This window comes from Acipenser ruthenus, chromosome 25, assembly GCF_902713425.1.
Source record: "Acipenser ruthenus chromosome 25, fAciRut3.2 maternal haplotype, whole genome shotgun sequence".
Taxonomy (NCBI): Eukaryota; Metazoa; Chordata; class Actinopteri; order Acipenseriformes; family Acipenseridae; genus Acipenser; species Acipenser ruthenus.
Window position 1 is genome coordinate 26,168,237 of NC_081213.1, and position 25,287 is coordinate 26,193,523.

General features: G+C 38.5%; 2 protein-coding genes across 3 annotated transcripts in view; both read right to left on the bottom strand.

The window, feature by feature from the left end:
* The window catches only part of LOC117412348 (FYVE, RhoGEF and PH domain-containing protein 3-like), a 70,127-nt gene extending 63,701 nt beyond the window's left edge, over nt 1–6,426 (bottom strand). Inside the window, exon 1 of the mRNA XM_034020672.3 lies at nt 6,018–6,426. Within this exon, the coding sequence (XP_033876563.3) occupies nt 6,018–6,036 (19 nt within the window). The 5' untranslated portion in view covers nt 6,037–6,426. The remainder of the gene's footprint in view (nt 1–6,017) is intronic.
* Nucleotides 6,427–12,677: 6,251 nt separating this feature from the next.
* The window catches only part of LOC117413644 (protein bicaudal D homolog 2-like), a 46,461-nt gene continuing 33,851 nt past the window's right edge, over nt 12,678–25,287 (bottom strand). Inside the window, exons 6-8 of one of the 2 annotated variants that reach the window (XM_034022879.3) lie at nt 25,095–25,246; nt 18,623–18,842; nt 12,678–14,920 (exon numbers count right to left, since the gene is read on the bottom strand). In XM_034022879.3, coding sequence (XP_033878770.3) covers nt 14,918–14,920; nt 18,623–18,842; nt 25,095–25,246 — 375 coding nt within the window. In that variant the 3' untranslated portion in view covers nt 12,678–14,917. Of the gene's footprint in view, nt 18,843–25,094; nt 25,247–25,287 lie in introns of both variants that reach the window. The other variant, XM_034022878.3, reaches the window with a different exon arrangement.

The following is a 25,287-nucleotide window of genomic DNA, read 5'->3' on the forward strand; positions in this document are numbered from 1 at the left end:
TTCTTTTTATATTCAGAATGGCAGATAACTGGGTACAGTAGCTTCTGTGTTTTTGACATCTTTCTACTGCACAGCACCACCTAGTGGCTGCCCTGTTCTGTTGAGAGGGAGACAATACAGTATTAGAAAATAATACACAAATGATCTGGCAGCTCCCAAGCTATAAGCCACAACCCTTGAAATCCATCCGATTTGACCAGAACATTTTATTCCTGCCATGTAAAGTATTTGAGCTCTTTAACCCACCAGTTCCTAATAATAGTGATTAATTAAGTTTTATGCCTTTAAAAATAAAAATGAAAATAATAATAAGTTCATTATTTTTTGCTGTCAGGAAGCTGAAACAAGACAATGACCGTCTTGTTCATTTGCATCAGTGACTTATTAAACTCAGATCCCACACTAGATTTTGAGTTTATCCAGTTACTCTTATCTGGGTTGGGTGTTCTTTTAAAAACGATGTCAAAAGCTTTGACTTCCTCAAAATGTGTGATGTTGATCACAGGTCAGCAGAAAATTAAATGCACACATGTATTAAATAAGAACAGATCTCTCTGGGTTTATGTCCCACTGAAACACCCAACAGTGCTCTGGAATCTATACCCACCCCACCTGCTGGATATCCAACCACATGACAGCCAGCCTGGGACAAGAAGAATAAACCCTCAAAGTTCTAAATTCCGAGTGATGACACGGCTTCCACCTGTCAGAGAAACAAAGTCACATATACAGGTACATTGTCAATGGTTTCATAAAAAAAAAAAGTTATGAATGTTCCTCGTCCAGTTCGTTACTGTTGCCCTGATGAGTTCCTTACATGATTAGTACCACCTTCTTGATATCTATGACGTGAACATTTTTAACACAAGACTGTGGCTGTTCTTCAAGATAGGTTTGCTCGCTGAATCTGCTGCTGGGTTACTACAGGCTAATTCTGAATGACATGCTCCAATACAAAGTGTGGTATTAACAGTAGGCAGGTGGCTGCCTAAAGTCAAGAGCACAACTTCACTCAGATCACATTATCCTATCAGCACTTGGATCTGAAGCAAATCAGGGTGTGACGAAGATCGGTACAATAACTTCATGCTTTACAGGATCGATTGGTCTCAGTGGTGCTGGACATGGAGTACAGCATTACTGTACAGAATTGTTTTGTGTTTTCAATACAGTACAGAAATGCTACAGGTCAGCGCCACAGTACACAGATGAGAATAAGCCTCCCATTGCACCAAACTGGACTGGAACATGGGGTGCTGGACTCTACTTTAGCTAAGATTGTGTGACTAATTACAGTTGGCTCCCAGTAAAACCTGGAAAAGGCCATACTGCTATGCATTGGCAGTCTACTGAATATCTAGTCTAGCCTACAGTATCCATTTGCCAAATCTAAGCATATTTTAAGGAGCCAGGACTTGTTCAATACTAACATGGGTTCTGCAGATTAAAGCGCAGACACATTAATTGGATTTGGATGCTCAGAGTTGGTATGCTGCATGAGATGCACAAGCCAGTCCCATCTGCAACCAACACCACCCAATACAAGCGTAGGCTGTTAGTACAGTACTTGGGGAAGGAGGAAACCTTTTAAAAACAGGAGTGATTGTTCATAAATCATTGGTGGTAAAAGTGTTATTTACACGTGTTTCAAGCCTTCAAACAGCAAAGAAGAGCCACTGTCAGCGCTGAGTACATAACCACAAGGCAGTCCTGCACTACATTGTGCTGTCCCTTGAGGAAGCCTGAATAGGAAAGCAAGGACTGTTTGATGTGGGGCAAAGTCAGAACCTCGGCCAAAGGATATGGTCCCTTGTCAAGTGTTTTCCCGTCCCTCAGTACACAACTCCACCAAATTCTTTCAATGATCCTGTCCATGCCCAAGTAGACTTCCACAGAAAAAGGCGTAACAACAATGGGGAGCAGCGCCAAGCAAAATAGTGCAGAGGACACCCCTCCTACACCTTTGCTGACTCTCACATTCCCACAGCATGGGAACTGGGGTCTGCTCTCAGCGTGCAGACAGGGTTTATCACAAGCAGGGCTGCGCTAATCCGTTCAGGAGCATCCTTCCCTTGCAATCTGGCACCAGCACAGGGAGGGGATCTTTGGGAGTTACGGCTATGAAAAAGTGGGAGGGTTCTTATTTTATTGACCCCCCCCCCCCCGAAAGTGAATTCTCATGCCAACACGTCTAGAAAAAGATAAATGCAAGGAAAAGCACACTGTCAATTTTATAGTAAGTATTATTGTGAGGTTTTTTTTCCTACTAAAAACTAAAATTACAGTAGGGTCCAGCAGAGATGGAAAAAAAGACTCCCTTTGCATAGCAGTTTCACCCTTTCCAGGTTTTAATACATGCTTGATTAGCCACAGTGTATAGTTAACAAGATCAGACGTGTCTTATTACTTACTCTACTTAAAGTGGCTCTGAATCTGGAGGGTTTAAACACTAAGATAAGTACTTGAAGAGGAATATCATAAGAACATAAGAACATAAGAAAGTTTACAAACGAGAGGAGGCCATTCAGCCCATCTTGCTCGTTTGGTTGTTAGTAGCTTATTGATCCCAGAATCTCATCAAGCAGCTTCTTGAAGGATCCCAGGGTGTCAGCTTCAACAACATTACATATACTTCAATCCTGATTATTAGTAACAACCTAAAACAAAAACCCACAGAGTTACATAAAGATTACAGTGTGTCAATGTCTAGGGCAGGACCTGCATTCGAATCCCAGCGCAGCTCTCTGCACCTCCCAGTGCTGTCCCACCCCTGCGGCTAACCTCCTCCGGCCTGAGACCAGGTTTGTTAAGAAAAAACATGAAATTTGACTGTGAAACGCGCTACTTGCTTCACATTAGACCAATATTTGGGATCCCGAAATGTTCTGAAGGTCCATACCCGAGGGCTCTCTGGCTGACGGTAACACAGGCAATTTCAAATGAACAGTGTTTGGTATACTGAACACAAGGACGGAGGAGGATAACTAGGTAGAAAGTGCAGGACCCCCCCCCCCCCCCCCCAGTTAAGTACTGTAGCTGGATAGATCAACACACCGTCACAAACAAGAACAAGGCTTCTTAACGGCAATCTCAAGCTCCCTAATGTTCCATATCTCAGACCATGTGTACTTCTTCAGGTATCTAAGAATTTCTCTTTCGCTGGGAGCTCAGTGGTCACAACTTAGTTCAACACCCTTTGAAACAACTAACAGTCCTCTATACAATGGGAACAAATCAACCTCAACCTTCAGGCATTTAACGTATATACTGTAACATACATGTAATCCCATTACACGAGGTGTGTAACATACATGTAATCCCATTACACCAGGTGTGTAACATACATATAATCCCATTACACCAGGTGTGTAACATACATGTAATCCCACTACACCAGGCGTTTAACACTTTCTTTCCACCTCTATTGAGAGCCAAACAAAACGAGGAAAGCCAATCACTGTAAAAACCTTTTACATTATCAAATCGAATCAGCACAGAAACATAGACTCCTGCTGTCCCGTCCTCTTTTTCAATGTCAGCTTAAGATATTCCAGGAGTGCATGAACTCCTTTTTACATTCAACTTCTTCTGTATATTAAACTAACTTGACTTCCAGCCAAATCTGCTTTCCTCCAGGCTACTCCTGAGATAGAGATCAGGGTGATACAAAGCATTGCTTTTAAACTTATGATTGATGCTCAGTTGCTTTGCTCCCATGCTATGTTTTACAGGCTTTTTCTTTCCTTTTTTGTCCACTCAAGTGGAAAGGCAGCCTTGAATATCAATCAGCTAATAGGGCTTTTTTTTTTTTTTTTTTTTTTGAATATTCCTAGTTATTTAATTCTAAAATGAATTTGAACACAAAGACATGCTTGTGATGATAAACCTCCTTTCTCCGCGGCGGCGACCCCCTCGCTGGAGGTTCCTACTGCACTCTGTGTTTACTTCACAAGGAGGGAGATGTTTAGAAAAGGCTTGTTAAACTGCTTTCGTTAATTATAAAATTACGTAAACATTTCATCCACGGGCTTGTTGAGAAAGCGTACTCCTCGGAATTCATTATTTGGAAATACAGTAACAGAAAAAAAAGGGAACAAATGAATTCTCCTCTCATCCTGGCAAGTTGCTGCGCTGTTGCAATACTGGGCTCTCAAGCATTACAGTATACAGTAGGCTGCACTTCCTATTCTTCGTTTCCAATCCAGCCCAGAGCAGAGAGAACAAAGCTTATTTACACTTGATGGCAGAAGGTCACAAAACAGAACCAACACTGCTGGTACAGCTACTGCAGTTACACTTAAACAATTGCTGTCTTCATTTGTACAATAGATTAGGAATAGTAAATAAATAACTATACAGCTACTAATGTTCAAACACTAAGGCCTAAATCTATGTTTCACATGCACATTTCTGATAAGGTTTTGGGTGTTCATTTTCCGAACCCCAAAGACTTTTGCTGGATTGTTGCCATGACCACAGCGCGTTGAATGCTTTTTTTGTTTTTGTTTTCCCATGGTGTTACTTACTGTACTATTGCACAGAGGGGTAGAGAATTCCTTCAAACTGTATTTCATTTGACAGCTGCACAGCTGTCTGGACAGCAGAATCACTGCTCACCCTGCTCCAAGTGGAAACTAGAAAGCCCCAGCCACTGGAAAAAGCCATGAGCACGTTCAGTCTTCAATGAACGCGTACACTCTATAAATAGGGGCCTCTCAACTACAATGAAAAAGGTAGCAAGCAGAATGGCTTTAACAGCTTTGGACAGCTCTACACAACATCCCAAAGCAATGCTTTCTGACTCTTTCCCCCCTTCTATTTCTATCAGAAGATAGTTTGGGCTACATTATTCAATGTTAACTAAAATTACCCACCTGAAAACTTGAATTTGAAAACGTTTTACAATAAAGTAACAGGAAGCTATTCTGACCACAAAGCCTTGGTAACTCAGCTGGCCAGCATTATTATTAACATGACGATGACTACAAACAGAAAGTACCACCTTCCATTTATCATCTTTTATATTTTTAACAACAGTATTAAATGCGTCACAGATTGAGGTTTCATCGGTTTCAAAATGATAATATGTTTGTTTGTTTCTTGTCTCTGACTTCAGCATTTAAACTTCAATTAAGGAATAGCAAATACACATATTTATAATGGATTCTAATTGTATAGATAGATAGACAGATAAAGAAAGTAACCACTGTAAATAATGATAATCATGAATTAATTGGCTTTAACATTGGTAGGTACTCTGCATGGTGTGACAGCTATTCACCCAACATTGTGTAAATCGTTTTTCTTTCTGCAGTGCCCTGGTTGTGTACATGGTAGACACAGTAATGCATTTGTACATATGTCAATGTTGCTCAAATCTGATTGAAGCCATCAATAAAATAAATAATGTTTGCTGTTCTGGCCAAGTTCTGAATTATTTAATACGCTGCATACAAATGAACACAACAATCTTTCTTGAAAATGAGAATGCTTTATTTTTACTCTCCCTTTTCAGCAGTAGTTAAAGTGCATAGCAAATTATAAATTGGCACATTCATTTCTGTTAACCAAACAATTTCCAAGCCACATGTTTTTATAAGCAACCTCACTTAGACTACTGGAGAAATATAAATAAAATAATGCAATATGCTGTACAGTACTGTGTAGTGCAGGATTATATATATATACAATAAAACAGCTTCATAGATCTCGAGTCAAGCATACACAGCACAGTAGTTTTGACAGCAAGTACTATTGCATATTGATATTTACCCTATTTGAAACTAACAATATTTGATCTGTATAAATTAAACAAATAGTAAAATGTTAATAAAATAAAACAAAACAACACGTAGAATAATACAAAGTAACTCTAACTAACAGTTTTGCTGCAATTGATACAGTACTGCTACTTAACAGATGTAAATATTGATTTTGGGCATAGCTTTTTGTTTTTAAATAACTTCGTGTTTTTTTTTTTTTTTTTTTTGTGTACGATGCATCTATGAATTACTTACCAGTGGTCACCCCCTGCATCCTGGAGACGATGTTTATCCGTGTTGTTTTATCCTGTACTCACTCCCAAGCGGGATTGTGGGTCCGGCTAGATGTTGCTTCTGCTCAGGCTGTGATTCTGAGACACATCAGGGGAAGGAAGAAGTAACTCTACTTAAAAAAAAAAAAACTGCAGTTTTGCTTTTTCTTTCCAACTGCATTTCCCCACTGCACAACTAAAGAAACCACATCGTGCTTATCTAAAATACCGTTTACTCGGCGTTCAGCTTTCTTATTATATTCGGCTTCCTTGAGTCATTTATCTAAACATTCACAACAGACCCGAGACCCCTCTGGAACTCTGCTGAAGCTTGTCTAGCTAGCGTGTTGTGGAGAAATGTGTCCGTGCTCGACCCCGCAGCGCGCTCTCGAGAATCACAATTGCACGGTCCAGTTTTTTTTTTTGAAGTTACTAACACTGCCTCCTTGAAATCTGTCTATCAACTTTTTAATGTTTTTTTTTTTTTTTTTTTGAAATATTTATAAAACATTTAGTAGTCTGTGTTTTTTGCACCTGGACCCCCCCCCCCCCCCCTTTTTTTTGTTTTTTACCCCAGTTTATAATATGGGCAGTATTTGACAAAACAAGCATGCATAGAAACTTGCTTCTGGTTTCAGCACACTGTTGACTGTAATGAACAATATTACCCACCTATTATACAGTATCAGCATGTTTCTTCAACCCATAGCAATACAGTATTTTAAGTTTGTGAATTTAAACCCTGGTTGCATGACCTTTTCTTGTTTTCCATGCTTAACCAGCACAGATAACGATAAAAGCAGTCCTCTACACAGTGCTATGTGGAGTTACTGCATATATGGCTCTTCTCTACAGACTTCACTTGATAGGCTATTGAGCACTGCGGCTTTCAAGCTACTGTTAGTGAGGGTCAAGTCTGTCACTGTCTTTCAATGGAGTGTCCTTGACAGGGTTATCTGAGATTCACATTACGGTCCTTTTGAAAAGCTGCACATAAAATACTCTTCTGAGGTCAATGCCATGCTTTGTTTTACATTCTCTTTCCAACCATGGCTGTTGTGTCTGAGTGATAGTGTGAAAACCTTTAATGGTCCCCGTGTCTCAGACCACAATAACACTGACACATCCACAGACGTGTAGGTCAGCATCTCAACAGCTGTACTTGTATCTGTTCGGCGGTAAAGTTAAGCGCTTCATTTTGGTCCATTTGGAGACAAGTTCGAAGGACAGATAACCCAGACAGACAGTCACAATCAATGTATAAGGCAACATAGTGACCAATTTGATGCAGCAGTTTTCCAGTATTCTATAAGGAATTTCAAAACAGCGTTTTCATATTGTGTGGCTGTCTGGCCCTGACTCTCTTAAAGGCAAGTCTTAGATGTAATAGTTTTAAACACATAAGAGGTCATCAAAAATAAAGCAAAGATAACGAATGAGGTCAGCTTCTATCACCGAGAAATACAGACGATGCGGTATGATTAACAGGACTGCTTGATTTGTTAACTAGATGTGGACATGGTTCAATGTGCGCTTCAGCTGTCAACTCTAAACCACTGATAACCCCAGACTTGAAGGAAGTTGCAACAGACAAGACTTTAATGAAACGGCACAAAGGAGGATTAAAATGGTTCTCCCTCCATCAGCGTGCACACTGCACACCATTGCATTAACAGAATTATGCTTGTCTTTTGGACATTTCAGATGCGCACAGACAGCTCTGCTACATTCGTGAAAAGAAAAAAACGAAGCAGAGATTTAATCCAGAGTGTCACTCTAGTTGCAACCCCTCCTTGTTTAAGAATGCAGGCCCTTCTTATTTGGATATGGCCTTGGTGCTTGTTACTGGACTATTCTACAGAACATTCTACTCATGGAGTTATATAATTAGTCATGCTGGTCATTTAGCTTTAGAAATCAGAACCAATTGAAGACTAGGACTCTTTATGACCACTTAAATGGGTGCAATAGTGGAGAAGGTGGAACGTCCATGTAGCCATGGGTGTGTTGAGTAAACCATGAGGGCTAAATCACAAGGCCTACTGCCACCTGAGGGATTAGAACCCTGTGTTTAGAGGTGTTATCAAGTGAGACTCATGCTCTTGGCTCCAGCTTACAGCTGTTTACAATGACCCTTCCATTTTAGGGAAGGGTCAATATTATACTTATTTGTTATGCAGTCTTTCTGGTACATACATTTATAGCATGCACACTTAAGTATTCTTGTTACAGTATGTTGTGCATGTACTATTTTCATAGGTACAAGCTTTCTTATACAGTCCTTGACAATACAAAGTCAAGTGGTTTCTGTAAAAGGGGACCAAAGCATAAACACTATATTACATTCCGAAGTTATTCCTGTGCTTTGCCATTTGAATTTGAAACTCATATGCTTGTTCTGTTATGAGACTTGAATACTCATAAGGAACAAACTCAATGTGTCTTGTAGGTGACTTTTATATTCAAATGAAGCAAAAAGTCATTAAACTGAGCAAAAAATATGTTGCAAGCAGAAAAGTGATCATAAGGAGATCGTCAGACCCAATGTCATGGAGGGTCATGGCAAGGAGAGATATGGGGTCCCGTTGTACAACACGTGGCTTCTCCATCACTGTCCTGCTTAAGCACCTCAAGCCCAGTATCTACATAACCCCATCTGCTGTGCCACCATTGCAATTAACCTTTAAAATCCACCAAATGGAAATGGCTTGCAGTGATGCTAGTCCTTGCCAGATTCAAACCTGTGCACCGTGACTGGAACCGTTATCATGGGAATTAAACACTGAGGTCCCCCAGCAGTGTTTGTGTGTATATATATATATATAAACAGATTAATGGGTAAAACACACCATTTTTATAAAAGATAACTATAATACCACTGCTGTAGATAAAACAGAAGTGTTATTTTATAGCTCTGTATACTGAATATTGATATTTTACAATAAATATAAATACAATTTTAAGTTAAGCTTGATTGATTATTATTTCTGTATGTAAGCCATGTCATTTTAACTAACTTGCAAATATCTAGTGTGGGATTGTATTTTTTATTGGCTTTTCGTGGTATGTTTCTAATTTGATTTTTAGTGAATTGACAGATAGCAGTAGAGAAATTGTGTTTTCAAGCCTTTGGTATATACAGCAGATACATTTTATTTCATACCCCTTCAAAGATCCCATTTGCCTGTCTTTGCTAGCTTTTAAGGTTCAGTGGACCTCTTTTATTTTATGCAAGCACACTTAGATGAAAAACTAAAAGATGTGTTGATTTTCTCTGTATGGTAATGCAATCTGTAGAGACAGTAGAACACAGCCCACACAGGATATGGTGGTGAACAGCAGTGAAGGCAGCACAGCAATGCAGGCTGGTCAATGTGAAGAACAGGAAGGGTTTTGCTGGGTCTGCTCAGCAGTATTGGGAGGTTGATTACACCAGCAGGGCTTCAAGCCACCTTCATTATTTAAAAAAAAACCAAAACATTATCTGAAATAAGATTAAACAAAAACTTCCCTGGACCTTTAATCAGCACACTAGGAAATGTAATGCTTTGATCAATTTCTACATGAAAGAGAAGGCATCTAAAATGTGTGTTTCACTAAAGACCATTTCATTTAATCTGAAGGCAAACCAAAGCAACCTAAAAGCTGCTCAAAACATTATCAGCCTTTCTCACTGTTCTGTAATGAGCGACCGCTCTCAGATTTACAAAGCATTTGCTTAAGATGATAATATTTGGTAAACACAAAATTTACATTACTAGTTATGTATTACTATTTTCTTAAGAAACAGTTTGCCAAAAAAAATTGCACTTGAGCATTTTATTCAAGCGAAGCACTGCCTAGGGATTGCAATGCTTCAGTAACTTCATGTAGCAGAATTTGAGTGCTGGAGGCAAGTTGTCTGGTTTTGTTAATGGTCTGAGTGCATTGTCTTGAAGGTACATCTAAACCTGCAATGAAATTCCTGCTGTTAGAAAGAAAAATAAGGAATCGAGACCGACAGCTACCTCCAAATGTCATTGATGTCACTAGAACTGAGAGGACGGATTAGCAGTGCCTGGAACAGAACAGCCATTTACTGGAAACAATGGGTCAAAATAGAATGGCTTCAACAGGGGGGACAGCTCTAGAGAAGGGATCAGGACCAATCAATACTTTATTCAAATTGTCATATTGTCACTTCCAAACCTGTGTAACCCATTGAATACTCCTCATTGGAAACTGGGGCTCCACTTTGGGGGCGGGATCATGGTATGGAGACGTCCTTCATTGACCTTTCACCCTAAACTACTGCCTTTAAACTCCAGGTAACCACACCTGAATGAATCCCAGTCCAGCAGACTGACCTGGGCAAATCAATAACATTCAGAAATGGAAACTTGTATATTAGTAGACATGGAAACTGATGTTGTAAACGTGGTAAAAAAACATTTTATATATTATAATAAACATGATTTAACACGTGTATTGTAATTCAGTTTTATTTTTATACCAAGCCATTGTCATAATGCAATAGAGCACCCGTTAATGAAGGGAATACTGTATTTCCAGGCATGCTAATGCTTTATGAATATGCATTGAAGTACTCTATGCCGTTCACATGGTGTGAGCAAAATGATACCGTAGATCTGATGATGGCACAGCGCTCTAGGCAGTTAACTGTTCAAGCTCTAGAGGTATCTTTAGTTTTCATCCCAATACTATGATTTTATAAAAACGAATGCTCTTTACTGGTTATGTGTTTGTGAAATTTCATGCCAGAGGGTTTCTCTTTACAGAAGTAGAGTTGACTCAAATATTATGTCATGACGGTCTAGTGGGCACACTTTCCCTTTTATCTTTCAAAACAGAGACCTTGTGATTTAGACTGTACTCATTCCCCCAAGCTTACAAAAGTTCACATTACAACAAGAGTGGAGCACAGCAATACTGCCAGCCTGCAGTCACACACTGTGCTGTAGATCACCATTTGCACAAACAGAGTGATTGCAGCTCACATAGCATTCTGTGTGCCAGATTACTATTTAAAAGAGCCTTGATCATTGCAGTTTTCTGCAATAGAAGAGAAACCTGCTCGGGCTGACGTGTCGTTTTCCGAACTGTTTCTCCGATGCTGCATGGAATATCTTTTGTGATGCTCACAGCCTTCTACCTTATGCTTTTTGTGATGCACTGAAGTTAGTGCAAATAAAATACCTATTTACACAAGCAGGTGTAGATTCTCTTTCTAGTTGCAGTTTTTAAGTTCTGCCTAAAAACTTGCTAACAATTCAGTGTTTGCCATACAGCATACCTGCTGAAAATCCCAGGAATGGCTGGCGAGTGGGAGATGAGCAAGAGTACCGGTGGATATCCAGCTGGTATAAAGAAGTGTAAAAGTACAGTATATTTTCCAAAAACTCACTGTTAAATCAGCAGCAACGTATGACACTGCAATGCTGTATTTGGTTGTATTGCACCTGCAAAATCATGGAATGTTTTTGTGTAGCCGGACCTGGTGGTTGTATGAGTTACTGCATGTTAATCTGGCTAAATGTTTGCAAAAAGTGAGCCATTTGTCCTATTCACAACTGGCACATGCTTGTGTGACTGCCTTTGCATAGGACAGTGGGGCTTAGTATCGTTATGGAATAGTTTAGCTACTTCAATCTTTAGTTCTAACTTCTAAAAAATGCTTTGAGGCAGGACTGGTATCAATGGTCCCATTGATGGAATACAATTATGTCATTGGCTATCACTGTGACTTTTTCCCAGTTCAGATTTTACCACGGGGAAATCTAATTTGCATTAAAACCTCAAAACTTCAGGAGTCTGCTCTAGTGGCTGTAGAAATAAAATCACTTCACCTACAGTCCAGCTCTTGTTCTGAAACTGGATGCAACCAGAACCCAAACTGCATCTCAAGATCTGGATGATTGTATTATTACTTTGTTTTCTGTTCAGTGCGTAACTCATTTGTTTAATGCCGTGTGTAATTTCAACAGGAGCGTAGCGGCATATAGTGTATTGTAAATGTACTCATTCTGATTGGTCAAATGTAAGTCATGTCCTTGCTTTCCTGTTGTTGTTTCCCTTGTGCCCCCTGCTGGCAGATTTAATCAAAGCACTGGGAAGACTTAATCTGACAGTGGCTCACAAACCGTTCTGAAAGGGAATGTTCAGTGTGTTCTGTAACCTGTGATGTAGAATCTGGAATCTGTTGCAGAACACTGACTGAACACCTTCAGATGGAGAAATCCAAGACAAAGGCCAACTGGTATGCACCAGGCTATAACCTCCAGTGATGGTGCTTCAGTTTAGATGAACAAGAGGATCATCAGAAAGCCTGTGGACTGAGCCTTCCTGGAAATAGACATCTTTGTTTTGGGGATTTCATGTTTGCGTGTGTTGTTTTTGACAATTTATAAAGGGTTTAATAGAGTTTGAAAATGAAGCGCATTGACAGTGGTACTGAACACTCATTTTGTAAGTGAATCTGGTTTGGACTTTCATCCTTTCATTGTAATCAGAAAAAGAAAACCTATATTCAGTGTTGATTCCTTGGGTAAGGTAAGTTAACTGTGCTGTGATGCTGAGAAGCAGGCTTCGGAGCTAGAATGTCTTCATGTAAAAAAATAAATAAAAAAAACCACTCTGGACACAATTACTTTTTAGTCACATTTATTGATATAGCCAATATGACTACCTTTACACAGACAGTTTTTTCTAGAAAAAAACAAAACACATTTCTGGATTAGTTTGGAAGTAACACATTAAAGCCTAAAGTTATTCTTTTTAAACTTTGTTGAGTTTACGTTTGTTTGTTTTTCCCCTCAACATTTCAATGAATACATCGTAGTTTTCAGATCTGTGTAAAGGTTCCTTGGCTGGAGTACATGCATATGACATTAAGTTGAGTCCGATTTGCCACTAATGGTAATGCACATAAAAGTAATACAGTACTGTATGACATCATTTCAAATAAATACCAACGTACAGACGAAGCCATTGTTTATATAAAGGTATCAAATTCTCATATGGATCAATACTGTAATCGAAAATGACAATATAAAGTCTGCACGTCTAGTAATCACGATGTTATATTTTCCAGCAAACAGAAAACTTTTCTTTAATGTACTTAAATAACAGCATTTGAATTGCACTTAATTTAAAACAAAACCTTTCAAACCATGTCAATAACTTGACGTTTTAACGCCTCAACAAACAGCACCAATATAATGGCGCGACGCGCTTGTTGATGCAAAAATCTGTTTTCTGTTTACTGAAATTACAATGGTTAAGTAGGATGTAAAATCAAAAACAAAAAGAAAAAAGGAAATAAAAGAACTTTCACATTTGCCAACAATACTATAGATATCACGTGACCGTCACCATACAAAGCTATAGATACGTTAATATTACAGATAGTACTCTCTCCTGCAACCACAAACGTGTTAATAGAATTGAATCATTTTGTTCGTTAGGAGTCCAAAGTCATTAGATTTGGTTCTCAAAGTGTTTTTTTTTTTTTTTTTTAAACTTTTTCATGATACCCCTGAATTTGCACGGTTCTGCATCTTTACAGGATCACTGACCAACAGAATTTCCTACAATTTTATTTAAAAAAAATTTTAAGACTACAACAATTCTATCAATGCAAAGGAGAGTTCTCTTTGCACTTATTGCTTCTCAAATTCATTTTAAACCAAGATTCAGTAAGGCAGCTTCCTTGCCTTTGAAAATTAAACTAGTCTAGGATTCTCCCTCGAAATTATTAAAGGCACTACTGGCAAGAATGAACAACAAAATAAAAACAAGGCGTTGAAACAGCACACCCCAGAAAACACCGGGTCCTCTATGACATTTCCTTATCTTGTTTCTTTTTAAATATCTAAATGTACCAAGATTTGGCACAATAAACAAAGAGAGAATGAAACAATTCCAATTTGGAATTTATTTGGTGCACTTGTAAAACAATTCTGTTCATCAGTGAAACTGCTTTCATTTGAATCCAGATATCCTGGAGTCACGTAGGTAATACTAATTATTTTATTCATGGTTTTCAAGTGCCTATTACCATTTAAACCAGAACCACGTCAAGTTTTCTCCTTGTTACATTGAACTATTCCTAAGAATAATATATGAAAAATCCCAGAATTTGCTCACCCTGGATTTTGTTTCGAACATGGCAGTTTAACATCAGTAAATAATAATAACAATAATAATAAAAAAAAACAAACATAAAGCTTATTAATATTCTAAATGGATAATTTCACTGCAGTACAGCAGATAGAACTCTGGTTTGTGTTGCAACTCGATTCTAAAAACATTAAAAAAATTAACTCAGTAACATGCTGATACAGAGAACAATTAACAAAATAAAACAAACAGTAATATTAATCTTTAAAAAGAATAATACAAATAATAATAATAACTGAGTCACAAACCACAGCACTATATACCTTTCCTAAGTAAAGAACTCATATAAAAAAGAAGCCATAGTAAATATATCAAAAGTGCACAGGTAACAATGTTTAAGAAACAAAACACTGAATAATTGCAATAAAACATGTTAAGAAAATGACCCCTTGTCTTTGAAGTAAATTATAACATATTTGACCCCCACCCCCCAAAACCAAAATTGAATTTCACCAGTACTTGTGAGTTTTGTGTTCCTGCAGCAGCATTCAAATGGTAAAGCTATGTTCTGCTCACAAACTGTGAAAGAGTTCCATACTTTATGTAGGCCTGTAACAGGATAGTTTCAGTTTTTAAGTGTAGTCAAAATTGCAAGTGGTTTCCACTATCTCTATCAATTGTGCAAATGGCTATTTTGTGGTGGCTTAAGAAACTGGAGTTTGCAGTACAACTGTCGGGAAAAGTCCAACTCCGGGATCTACTCTATCACTGGAAAAATGAAAAAACAAAAAATGAAAATTAGCAAAACAAAACCTGTAACTTTGAAGTAATCAGATAACGGGGAATGCACAGCAGGTTTCGGGAGCCAGGTTAGTCGAATATATAAGTGCAGACACCGGTTAGTTTCCAAGGCTGGAACATCCATCATCAGGGCTTTCTATTCACAATTCTGTTTGTGCAAGCGCCAAGCATCAAACTGAATGTTATTTACGAAGGTTATCAAGTCAGTAAGTAGCTGTTTGCAGGAAGCAGAAACCTCACAAGTAATGAATCTCTACGCCGCTCATGCACAAGAGAGAACAGGGTATACAAAAAGGACTGGAGTGTTGGAGTTGGTAGGCTCTCCATTGCCATGCAGGTCATTTTTGCATGCAGGCTGCTATTATATCATTGAAAAAAAAAACATCAAAAAACAGCTGGAAAAGAGCCTGCAAGCAGAGGTAGGCAAAGGTTTAATAAGTTCACATGCTGTGTCCTGCTCATAGGCATTGATTCAAACCTATACCACATTTTTGACTGTCAATACAGGGCCTTATTATGAACTGTAGCAGTTCTTTTAATGAGGAATCTATTCAATATTCCATTCTGCAATGTGGCACGTTAACTAGTTTCTATCAATGCCTATGGTAGTTTTAGCCATTCGAGAACACTGGACATAAAACAAAGCTTTTAAATCTCTAAACACCCTGAACAATATTATCTCTAAGTAACAGTTTCCCCACATCATTTTATTAGTATTTGCTGTAGATTGTGAGTGACAGCTTATTCACTGAAATGATGCTCCAGGGAAGCCATCAGTAAATGTATTTTTTTTTTTAAAGCTTCCTGACACAGTGGAAGCAAAACACGTATCTGCTTCTAAATGGAGCAGAAATGATTAGAATTGTAAATGCCTGATTTTTTTTTCTTTGTAAGCAGAAGTAGTGGCAGACATTTACCACAAGAAGATAATAAAGGCCTTTGAGGATTATGCAGCATACAAGGAAAGCAGGGTTGAACATTAAAATCGTTTTTGTTTCTTCCCATCTCTTTGGGGAATTATTATTCTTGGTGTTTTCCTTAAAGACAAAACCTGATTGGATTTATTAAAATGAAACAAATACATCTTTGTCTTTAAGTCTTTACACTTCAACCCTGCTTTTATCAGTAATATTAAAGCTAACATTCAAGTGATGATGATCCACAAGTGCTAACAAATGAACTGAACACACCTAAATTTGCTTCAACTGACTAGTTAGCAAGCCAAAAGCTGTCAGCATATAAAAACAGCGATTTGAAAAAACCTCCTACAAATTTGGACTTTACTGTAGAAGTTGACTGTGATTCGAACTAATAATTTTAAGATTTCGTCCTTTTTAAATAAGTTTGTCACTTCTATAACTCACAGTATATACTAAAGGAGATTTTTCAAAGGACTTTTGTAAAACTGGTTAGTCAGCAAAGCGCGCTGGGTTCTCCTTGGCTAGGAGCAGCTTATACATACTTGATCATTACCTGACATTAACAATGGGATAACGCCTTTCTACTTAAAGGCAGAGCGGCGCTGCAGAGGAAGCAAGCTGCTGACAATCTAAAAGATATACTAGTCAGATGAAGCAACATACAGCATTGGACATAGCTTAAGAGTTTAGCTACCCACAGCTTTCGTTAGAGAAGACAGAAGCTCACACTGCTTTGAGAGAAGCGAGAGACAGAGACAGTGTTAGCTGTCATACAGACAAAATGGTACAGGGCTTTACATTGAAATAAATGACTTGATTAACAGGCACTTCCAAATGTCGGCATCTTACCCAAAATAATGTGCCTTTTTTGTGCTCTTGCAGATAAGAAAAACTCTCAATATCAATTCAAAACTAAATGTTATCTGTTCACAGTTTTTGGATCGAATAATAATCTTTAATAGTTGAAAAGGTACAGGCACCCATTTTTAAAAGTACACTTTTTGTAACTTTGATATTGATTGAGACTTAATGGCTGTTACAAAAAAAGGCCCCATGTCGAATCAAGTCATGGATAAAGCCTTTCAAAATTGTGGGTACAAAACCGTATTTCTTATCGTAACGTTTCTTATCGTAACGTAGAGCCCCGTGGTATCTGTGCTTGTACAAGTAAAAAAACGTTAATATTAGCTGAGAAGCAACAGCAACGTTAACCGTAATACTGAAAGCAATGCACTGTGATTCTGACAATACTAGAGTATAACGATATCGGATTAACAGGTACAGATATACATTAGTAGATAAAGACACCCTTATCCCCCTTATCAATTATTTCCCCCAATCAGAAATTCTAAGAAACACCTTATTCGACCAATTACAAATGTTATCATAAAACATATTATATGCTGTATATAAAAAATTGTAATCAGCTTCACGGCAATTTTGTTACAAAGTTATCTAATCTGTTTTTTTTCCCCTGTGTCGGGATGAATTTGCATATTTCTCTAGTGTAAACACGTGCAGCATTGTCAGACAGAACCCAGCCCGAATGGGACATGCAAACTGAAGCTGGGCAGGGCTGTAACAAAATGGAAAAGCTGGGGAAGCTTCTGAGACAAAACAGTCAAACTTCTCTGGCTTTGCTCTAGGTTGAAAAAAGAAATCAGCTAATGTTATCCTGCTTTTTCTTAACCCATTAACATGCAGACTGTATTGACAGCTCAAAGGGGTATGTCATCATAACCCTATCTGATTATTCATAGATTTTGAGGAAATCGCTCATTTTGATGGAATTCCCTGCAGTACTTCATAAAATTAACCAGGCTTGTGACAGGACCAAATATAAGCGTCATAAAAAACAGCCTATACAAATCAGAGGCTATGATCTCCCTAGAAGGCTGATTTCTTTGCATACACTACGGTTAAGTCTTTTAAATGTGGATTAATGTACCCAGGCTAGAAAACCATCATAAAAAGCCTAGAATGCTCTGGGAGCATCATTGATTTAGTTGACTTTCATCATTCTGCGTGCCTGATAATATCAGTATGACTTGTACCAGATGGCAGACTGCTGTTTGTATGAAGGGGATAATTGAATCTGATACATCTTGGGTTAAGAAAAAATGCAGTTCAACTTGAATATGTAGCAAGCCAATGGAACTGCTGACACGGTTTCATTTTGTCTAACACCTTTAAGCTTTGTTACAGCCCTGGAGCAGACATCACGTTTGCGCAGTTCAGCCCACGGCCAGCAGTGTTAGTAGCAAGCTAAAGGGATGAAGGGACATATCAGTAAACATTGTACTAACACCCACACACCAAAGTTGTAGCCCCACACTATTAGATATGCAATGTCACATTTAGATTAAAGCCGCTACCCTCACAAACATTACTAAGAACGATTCAATAGCAAACCCAATGCAAAAGAAATTTACCTGGAAAGAGCTATTTTCATGCCTTACACGTTACCTGCCTAACAGCATTCCCATACATATTGAACTAGCAGGAGTTAACACCATTGGAATCCAACTATTTCAACAGCAAACCAACACAAGTCATTGCAATGCCAAGCAAGCGGGGCTTTATATCTACGTAGGACGGATGCATGTCACGGCTGTACAGTTCCTCGCACGAGCTTCGAGGGACCGCCTCCTCCCTAGTCGCAGTAAATTTTATACTTCTCACTGCAGAAGACTGGGTTAGTGAGGAGCGAGCCCTCTGGCCGGTCTGCGCAGGAGCGCCCGTGACTTACGTGGGGGTTGGCTGAGGCGGTCTTGCTCCGGGACGAGGTTTTGCTGCGCCCCCCCCGTCGGGTCTGCTCGTGATCAAACTCGAGGTCTTCGAGCCGCTGGGTCAGGGCCAGTTTCTGCTGGATGGCCATGCGGAGCAGTGAGTTCAGGGTCTTCTTCTCATCCTCCGCGGCGGCCAGCTGTCGCTGCATCTCATCCAGCTGGACCACATACTCATCACACCTGTCAGGGAAAAGGAATTACAGATCTCCGTCTCAGATTTACATAGCGGGATTAACATTTGCTTAAGGTACAGAAAAGGGGCAAATAAAACATTAGGCCACCAGGGAGGGCCATTCAATATCCAAATGATATTTCAATAATTCCTCAGACTTTCATTTTTGCCCCCACTAGAGGGTGCTCTAGGATTTTCACACAAACAAAACAAGTCCTGCAGTGAATTACAGTAAGGATATTTCTAAGGTATTACATCAGACAATCCTAATATGGCAAACAGAGTAGGCCTTCCAAAAAAACGCAACCCTACGCCCCAAAACAACCAGTTACATAATTTGCCTCTTGCCTCAAACAACTGCATTAATTATCCGACTTCAAGCACACACATTGTGTTTCTAAAACTATGCTGGAAAATAACATTTATCATCAACATTATGGCCAACTCAAAGGAATAAAACAGCAATATTGAAAATGTATGCATAATAATAGGCATCTCTTGCTGTTCATGTAAAATTCAAGAGCACATGTAATCTACAATGCTGCCGCGATGATGACTCAACCATGTCCATCTTAATATCTTAACAGGATATGCTAATATATGCAGAAGACATTACTGTCATATTATAACTGGGAAAGATTAATGAATTAATGTATTTTTAATGAAAAGACCATTATGAGCATTGCACATGTTCATGCCTTAGTTCAAACCTACTTAAAATAATTAGCTACTATAATACTACAAAAAGCTGTTTCTGTTTTTAATTTTTTTATATTCAGATTGAAAATATTATATTCAGATTGCATTCCATCTAGATTTCTAAAAAATACTAAAGCTGTGTGTATGTCAGCATAAACCGTATTAACATATGCCACAATACTGTTTGATATAATTCTAGCTATTATAGATCTATGACAGCTGAATCAATGACAAAAAATGCAACACACAGTCTGTCAAGAGCTAAAGAAGAGATTTTGTTTTTTTAAACTTTGCCCTTGAGCTCTAAAATCAGGAGACAATGTACCCGGATAAATACTTTAACAACACAATCTGTCTGCACAAAACGATTCAAGTGTAATTGAACCCATCCTTTGAATGCCGTGCGTTGAAGGCAGTTTGACAGATAGAGACATTCTGGGGGTAAAAAAGAACAAAGGCAGCACCTCAGATCTCTTACCCCTGCTGGGCCACATGAAAGGTGTAGGCTTAAAAATCTTTACAGTTTCAGTTCAGTCAACAACTTCAGTGGCTCAGTACGCAGCACATGTGCTTCAGGGCCAGGTGGTAGGGAGTCCGAGAGGTTGGCACAGTTAATGTTAATGGCCTAGATTTATACCTTGGAAGATCTGGGTTCAAATTTAAATGAGCTTGGTGGGTCACTTCAGTCACTAACTATAAACAATTTGGCTCAAATTGAAAACAAAAATGTCATCACTTATTAGAGATAAGGAATGAAGAGCAGGCACAGCCCAGTTTAGGAGGCTAGCAATAGACATGCCTGGCTGTGTTTGTGAGTTTAGTGTTCGTGAAAGGAAATGGGCTAATAGCACTGTCAACAAACAGCAAAATTAGAAACAAAAATATATTATTTGGGTTTAGCCTTGCCTTAATAACATCACACCCCGCCATACAGTGGCTATGCTGTTGGGGCAGTCCCCTGCCAGATAATCAGGCACATGTTACAGAAGACCTTGAGTACTGACCCCTGCTGCTCTGCGCAGATTCTCCATGAAGCTTCCCCTCCTCATCACTAACATGGTACAGAGCCCCTACGGATACCAGCATTTGTGCTGAAAGAGCCCCTTTGCATAAATAAATTCAACAAACAAGGCAGACAAGGATAAACACAAAGAGAATCTACACACAAAGGGGATTATGAACACTCCATTCCACAGACTCTTTTGTGGGTTTTCTTCCATGAATTAAGACTTGGATGTGGCCAGGAGGACGGCAGGGGAAAGGTCAGAGTTTTTCCCGGGAAAGCTCCAGCTTCTTTCACAGCTCCTGCATTTGGAATGAGAATCTTCTTCTTGTGATAATAAACTAGGGTACAGAGCAGACACAATAGAGGAAGCTAGAACGAATTGTTCAGGCGACAGGGGTTTCACGTAAACAATGTCAGCATTCAGCATGCTTGCTGCAAAACAAAATGTTTAAATTAAAACTGATAAATATTATCATCAGGAGGTATCTATTTATTTCTCACTCAAAACACATTCTACATTTCTATTATGCCTAGAGTTGTGGTTAATGCTTTCAATGCTTTAAAAGCCTACCAATAGTCACAGAACTTTTAAATGAGAAGTGGAAATTGTTATCCCTTGTGAACCACAGGTACAGTAGTCATCACAAATGAAAACATTTCAAATAGCCGACCACTTGAAGGTACAGCAGCCAACTGTTTTGCAGAGCTCTTGAGACGTGCAAGAGTAACAGAAAACAAAAACAACCCTAAGCACTGAGTAAACTGAAGCCCTTCCTAATTTTAACATCAGCAGAACTCAAACGCAGTAGAAAGTAGCAAGAGTGTGCAGAAAACGTATAGAAAACGCATGAGCCTCATGCTAATACAGAACAGAGTAGTAAGCAGTTTTACTGCTCAACGGTTATTCACATTTTCAATGCACTGCTGTTATTAGAGACAGAGGAACCATAATGACATCTTACAAAAGTGTTTTGTAACATGTTTTTTTTTTTTTTTTACATGTATTGTCTCCTTTTATAATCTGATCTGCTCCAGTCAACACATGTAGGGTCATAAATTGGAATCTAGACAAAGCTGGTAACAGGACTGCGACCACAATGAGGGTTCTCATCACAAATACTTGGAGAAATCATTATTTTGACATCCTTTTAGTGCTGGCCATGTATTGTGATAAACAGCACAAGGTTTAAACACACATTTTAGCATGTCAATAATCTGCCAGTGTTTCAGCAGCCAGTCATCTTAACTTGAGATCTTAAGAGCAAACAGCAACACTCCTTATTAACACAAAACCAAAGTGAATTCTTCCCTCAAAAATATTCAAATCCCCAAAAGATGCTAACAAGGAGCCACTGCATCAGTATTTCACTGTCCTTATGAATGACTGTGCTGATAATCTCACTAGAGATGCATCGCTTTCATGCATATGAAACAGTCCAGCTGATTACTCAGTGCAAGGTCTTGATGCCTCGGCTCACCCATGGAATCCAGTTATAGATAATCAGTGAAAGTGCCGCCAATTATTTTTTGCAACACATTCAAATAAAATTGTATTTTTAATGCATTTATTTATTTATTTTTGCTGACTGATATTTATTCTAATTACTGTAGCTGGTGCTACGGTGCATAAACACACTGAAGCACATGTTTCAAAAGTAGCAGGCCTGTTTCAGATCAATGAAATTTAGAAAAGTTCTATTCAATGCGCCTTTTAACAAGTATTTAGACTTGTTAAAACAAGTTTAAAAAGGGGCTTGAGTTGTGGCAATCCATTCTAAATGTAAATTACAATGCACACTATGCTTAGTAATAATTCACACGCTTCTTAAGGACTTAAGCTTGTGCAATTAACATTCTTCACCTGACTAATTAAAAAATAAGTACTGTACTGTAAAGTGGAAAACTTCCAATACTTAAATAAATGAGCCTCTACATCATTCTTTGAAAGAAGTAGTCATGTGTTTATACTGTACATGATTTGTATTCTGTGTGGGTATGTTTAATCTACAGTAAGTTATGAATTAACAGAAATGTTATAAAAAAAATAAACAAACATTTGTTATTACCTAAAGCAATAGGCTTGTTCACATGCATATTTGCACATAGCAAGTGCACTTCTGCCCTTACCATTTAAGGTCATGCGTGCACTGATGCATGTACGGTTTATAGGGAAACGAAGCATCACAGACACAAACACTGTATCAAATGCACACAGAAACAAAGTGCACTAAATATATACAGTATTTGCGAACCAAACTGCAATATGTGCAGTAAAGAAATAAAAGCTCAACTCAGAGCAAGAAATGAATGTCACAATAAAACACGTGTATTTGCTAAGCTCCTCATGCTAGTTAAATGTCCTTGAGTTCACGTGGCTACAAGAGGGCTGTATATTTGGAGTGTGGGAAACACCAGGAAGGCACGTACCATTGGCTGCTTCTTTAAATGGGGCCTTCTGCTATATAGGAACTCTGAGAAACCTATTAGCATACGAATACAAGCTTTTTACAACAATGAAAAAAGTTTTAGGCAAAGGCAAACTAAATCTTTTGTGTTTTTGTTTTTTTTTTTTTTTTTTTAAACACCCTGCATCACAAGATCCATCTCAAACTCAAAAAATTTTAATAAAATAATTTAGTGAAAAATCTGAAATAGATTACAAATGTGAGTGGCATTAAGGACTTCTAATGGTCACACATTTCCTATGTGTTTAATTTTAAACTTCAGACCAATAGTTCATGTTCCTTACAGGTATACATGTTTAAGGAGCTTTTAAAATGGTCAACACAGGGCTTCTATCTTGAGAGCAGAGAAGAATGCAGCCTGAGGTGACACTGCTATATGAGCAGCCTCGGTTTCATTCTGTTGCAGTTGTATTAAAAGGAGCGGCGTTACAAAAGGACCATGTAGCAGCACTGTCATTATTAAAGAGCGAAACTGAACACAGAACCAGTTGTTCACCGCTTGGGAAATGTACAAACAAATACATCTATGCAAAAGGAGTTAGGGTGTGTTCCTAAACTGATGTTTCCTCCATTTCCTGTTTGTATACAACCATGAACACAGGCTAAATGTTATAAGGAAAAAAAACTTACAATCTTAAGGAGGTCTGAACAAGGAAAATGTATACGATAAATACAGCAGTTACTGTAGTAGGAGGGAAGCCTAAGGACCCAGGGAAACTGTTTTAACAGTCTTAAAATATATATTTTTTTTCTATATAAAACCACCTGTACTAGGCCACTAAATAACTAAGCACGTACAGCTCCTAGAATGCCCTCTCAATTATAGTTCCACCCACTTTATCTAACCTGCCTGAGACTCACTTGCACAAAGATATCAATCTCCTCTGGGTGGTGTCAAACTGGTTTTACAGGGTTTGTATTTCCACTGATATTCCACACATTGCTGTGTGGAGCAGCCCTAGGTTTGAAACACACAGTCTCAGCTGCTGCTGTATTTAAACACAGAATGCTGCCATTTAAAATACAGTATATATATATATAATAAATAATAAAAACACAGAGCCAAATATAAGGAGATATAGAAGATACACAAGAGAGGTGAGGGCAGTTAAGCTTTTCGTTGCAAAATTACATAAGAGCTGTCATTTTTGTTAAACTAATAAAATGCACAAAATATCCCCCAGGTGTCTTAATAAAGAGGTGTATTTTCTGATAATGATAATTCAAGGCCTAAGTGGATTGCAGTCTTTATAAATGAGCATTTTTCTACAAGTGGCTCTTTCTGTGCTATATTAAGAAATGTGAAAAGCTTGGATGGAGTAAGAGGGCGTACTTCATTGCTGATGCCACAAATACATGCTTACTCTTCTAACTGTAGGAAACAGAACAGCCATTTCAGCTTTCTGTTTCATCTTAATGAAGTTTTAACAAGTCCACAGCGATATCAGGATCCAAAATAAATACCAATTATAAAATTACAAAGGGTTCACAACCCCATGGTAGCATTCTGAAACTGAATGAACCTCTTCTACAAATCTCTTCATCTTTTATACCAGCATAGCAGGAACAAAAAATAGCAATTTTTAAATATAGTTCTCTGTCATTAAAGCATGCTTTGATGCCATATAAAGAGCAAATGAAGAACAGATGGTGAAAGATATGTGAACAGAAAAGCATCACGTTGTGAGGTGGTGTGTCCACTGTGGGCAATGCTCCCTATATACAAGGCATATTGAAGCAGGAAAGACATGCAGAGATGCACCATCTGGCATACAAGAGTGCCATGGAGCGAAGACAGCAAAAGCATAGGAAATAAGAAAAATTAAACATATCGAGTCTTGAAGGGGACTTTAGCACAGGCAGACATTTAAAATTGGCTTGGAGGATTTACTGTCTAATGGAAAAGTAATTTGAATTTCATAAGAATACACAGTAATTATGGTAGTGCTTACCACAAAACCCTCCCCCACCATACTGACAAAATGATGGGGATCTTGACTCTGCTATTATAGAACTTAGGTCCTGGTGCAGTTTAACACACAAAAACTGATCACAATAAAGTTGAAATGTTAAATGTCATCCCTTCATACCGGGTAGCGAACATGGCTCTGAGAGAAGAGAAAGTAGCAGCGTCTTCTTTGAGTGCCTTCAGCTCATTGCGCAGCTTCATCATGGTCTCGGTCACCATGGCCTTCTCGTTCTCATATTTACTCTTCAGGTTAGCCAGCGCCACCTCTGCGGTCTGGAAGTAACCAAGAGAAGCACACATTACCCTGACAAGAA